This window comes from Prionailurus viverrinus, chromosome D1 (genome assembly GCF_022837055.1).
Source record: "Prionailurus viverrinus isolate Anna chromosome D1, UM_Priviv_1.0, whole genome shotgun sequence".
Taxonomy (NCBI): domain Eukaryota; kingdom Metazoa; phylum Chordata; class Mammalia; order Carnivora; family Felidae; genus Prionailurus; species Prionailurus viverrinus.
In genome coordinates this window covers 62,035,613-62,037,189 of record NC_062570.1, presented here as the reverse complement: position 1 = coordinate 62,037,189, position 1,577 = coordinate 62,035,613, and the positions used below count along the sequence as shown (strand labels likewise).

The 1,577-nt window shown below is 45.3% G+C and overlaps 1 protein-coding gene across 1 annotated transcript; it reads right to left on the bottom strand.

Moving 5' to 3' along the window:
• Positions 1 to 280: 280 nt before the first annotated feature.
• Positions 281 to 1,267, bottom strand: LOC125146487 (olfactory receptor 51M1). Its single transcript, XM_047823220.1, has one exon. It carries the CDS (start codon positions 1,265 to 1,267, stop codon positions 281 to 283), a length of 987 nt encoding a protein of 328 aa, XP_047679176.1.
• Between the last annotated feature and the right edge of the window lie 310 nt (positions 1,268 to 1,577).

Here is a 1,577-nt window from a genome sequence, read left to right as displayed (position 1 = left end):
TTGTTTTAATATTTGTACATTGCTGATGACCCTCAACAGAATCTTCTTCTGGGCCATTTTTGGTGCTACCAAAACAGCAAGGTCTCATACGTAGGAGGAATTATAATTTAAGCAAGAGAACATCAGCACTCGTAACCCATAACTCAGGAAAGAAATCTATACGTATTTTAATTAGGGCAGTGGAAAAAAACTTGGGGAACATGTGGGGTGATGGTAGGTTCTCAATGCTGTAAATCTTTGGCCTGATTTGGGAACTTCTCCTGGGTACCCTCTGGAATCTTTAGCTCCAAGACTTAGTACTGACGTTCTTAAGACCGAGGAGTTTGCTGATGATGTGGCGGATCTCCTTGGTCTTAATACTATATATGATTGGATTAAGCATAGGAGGCACAAAGAGATAGACATTGGCCATGAGAAGATGGACAGCAAGTGGGACGTGCTTCCCAAAGCGGTGCACGAGGGACAGCCCCACCATAGGCACAAAGAATATCAGTACAGCACAGAGGTGGGAGGTACATGTTTGGAAGGCTCGGAGCTGCTCCTCTTGGGAGGCCAGTCTTGCCACGGTGTGCAGGATGACCCCATAAGACAGTGCAATGAGCACCAGGTCCAGCATCATAGTGAACACCACCACTGCCAGCCCATACAGGTTGTTGAAGGTGGTATCTGTGCAGGCCAAGTGTATCACTTCCTGGTGTAGGCAGAAAGAATGGGAAAGGACTCGAGGCCCACAGTAGGGAAAAGTCTTCAGGAGGAGGACAAGGGGAACTAGGGCCACAGGTCCCCGGAAGATGACAGCCAGACCTGCCCTGATCACTCGCTGGCTAGTGATAATGACCGAGTACCTAAGGGGGTGGCAGATAGCCAAAAAGCGGTCAAAGGACATAATAAGGAGCACTGAGGACTCCATGAAGGAAAATGAGTGGATACAGAACATCTGGATCTGACAAGCCACAAAGTAGATACCATGAGATTTGAACCAAAAGATTCCCATAGTGGTGGGCAAGGTAGACACTGACAGTCCCAGGTCAGTGAAGGCCAGAAAAGAGAGTAGATAGTACATGGGTCTTTGCAGACGAGGGTTGGTCTTAATAACTATCAGAATGAAACAATTGCCCGAGATGGCCACAAGGTACATAAGGAAAAAGGGGATGAAAATCCAGTGTTCGATGGTGTCCAATCCAGGAAAGCCAGTGAGGTAGAACATGGGACTAAACTGAGTAATGTTGGATAAGAGCATGAATTGAGGACTGAAGAGAGCTGTCATTCCTCAGGGATGGAGCTGAAAATAAATGGATATTTCTGGTTATTAGTTCTTCCGGTCTCACTAACAATCACACAGAAGGAGAATCATGACCATCATCTTCTTTGCTCTCATCTAGTTCACTATTATCAATTCTACCATTCTACTACCTTTAGTCTTTGATAGCACCACCTTCACCAGATTTTCTTCAGTATTTCTGCAATTTTTATTCCTTCTCAGTCTCCTTTGCTGGCTTCTCTTCATTGCTCATGCTTGAAATATAACCATTCCTATTCTGAGCAATTTTCTGGCCATACTCTATTGTTTCTCCTGG

What these genes read in the sequence shown, in the direction of transcription:
- LOC125146487 (XM_047823220.1), bottom strand. Translation starts at nt 1,267, where the DNA reads ATGACAGCTCTCTTCAGTCCTCAATTCATGCTCTTATCCAACATTACT.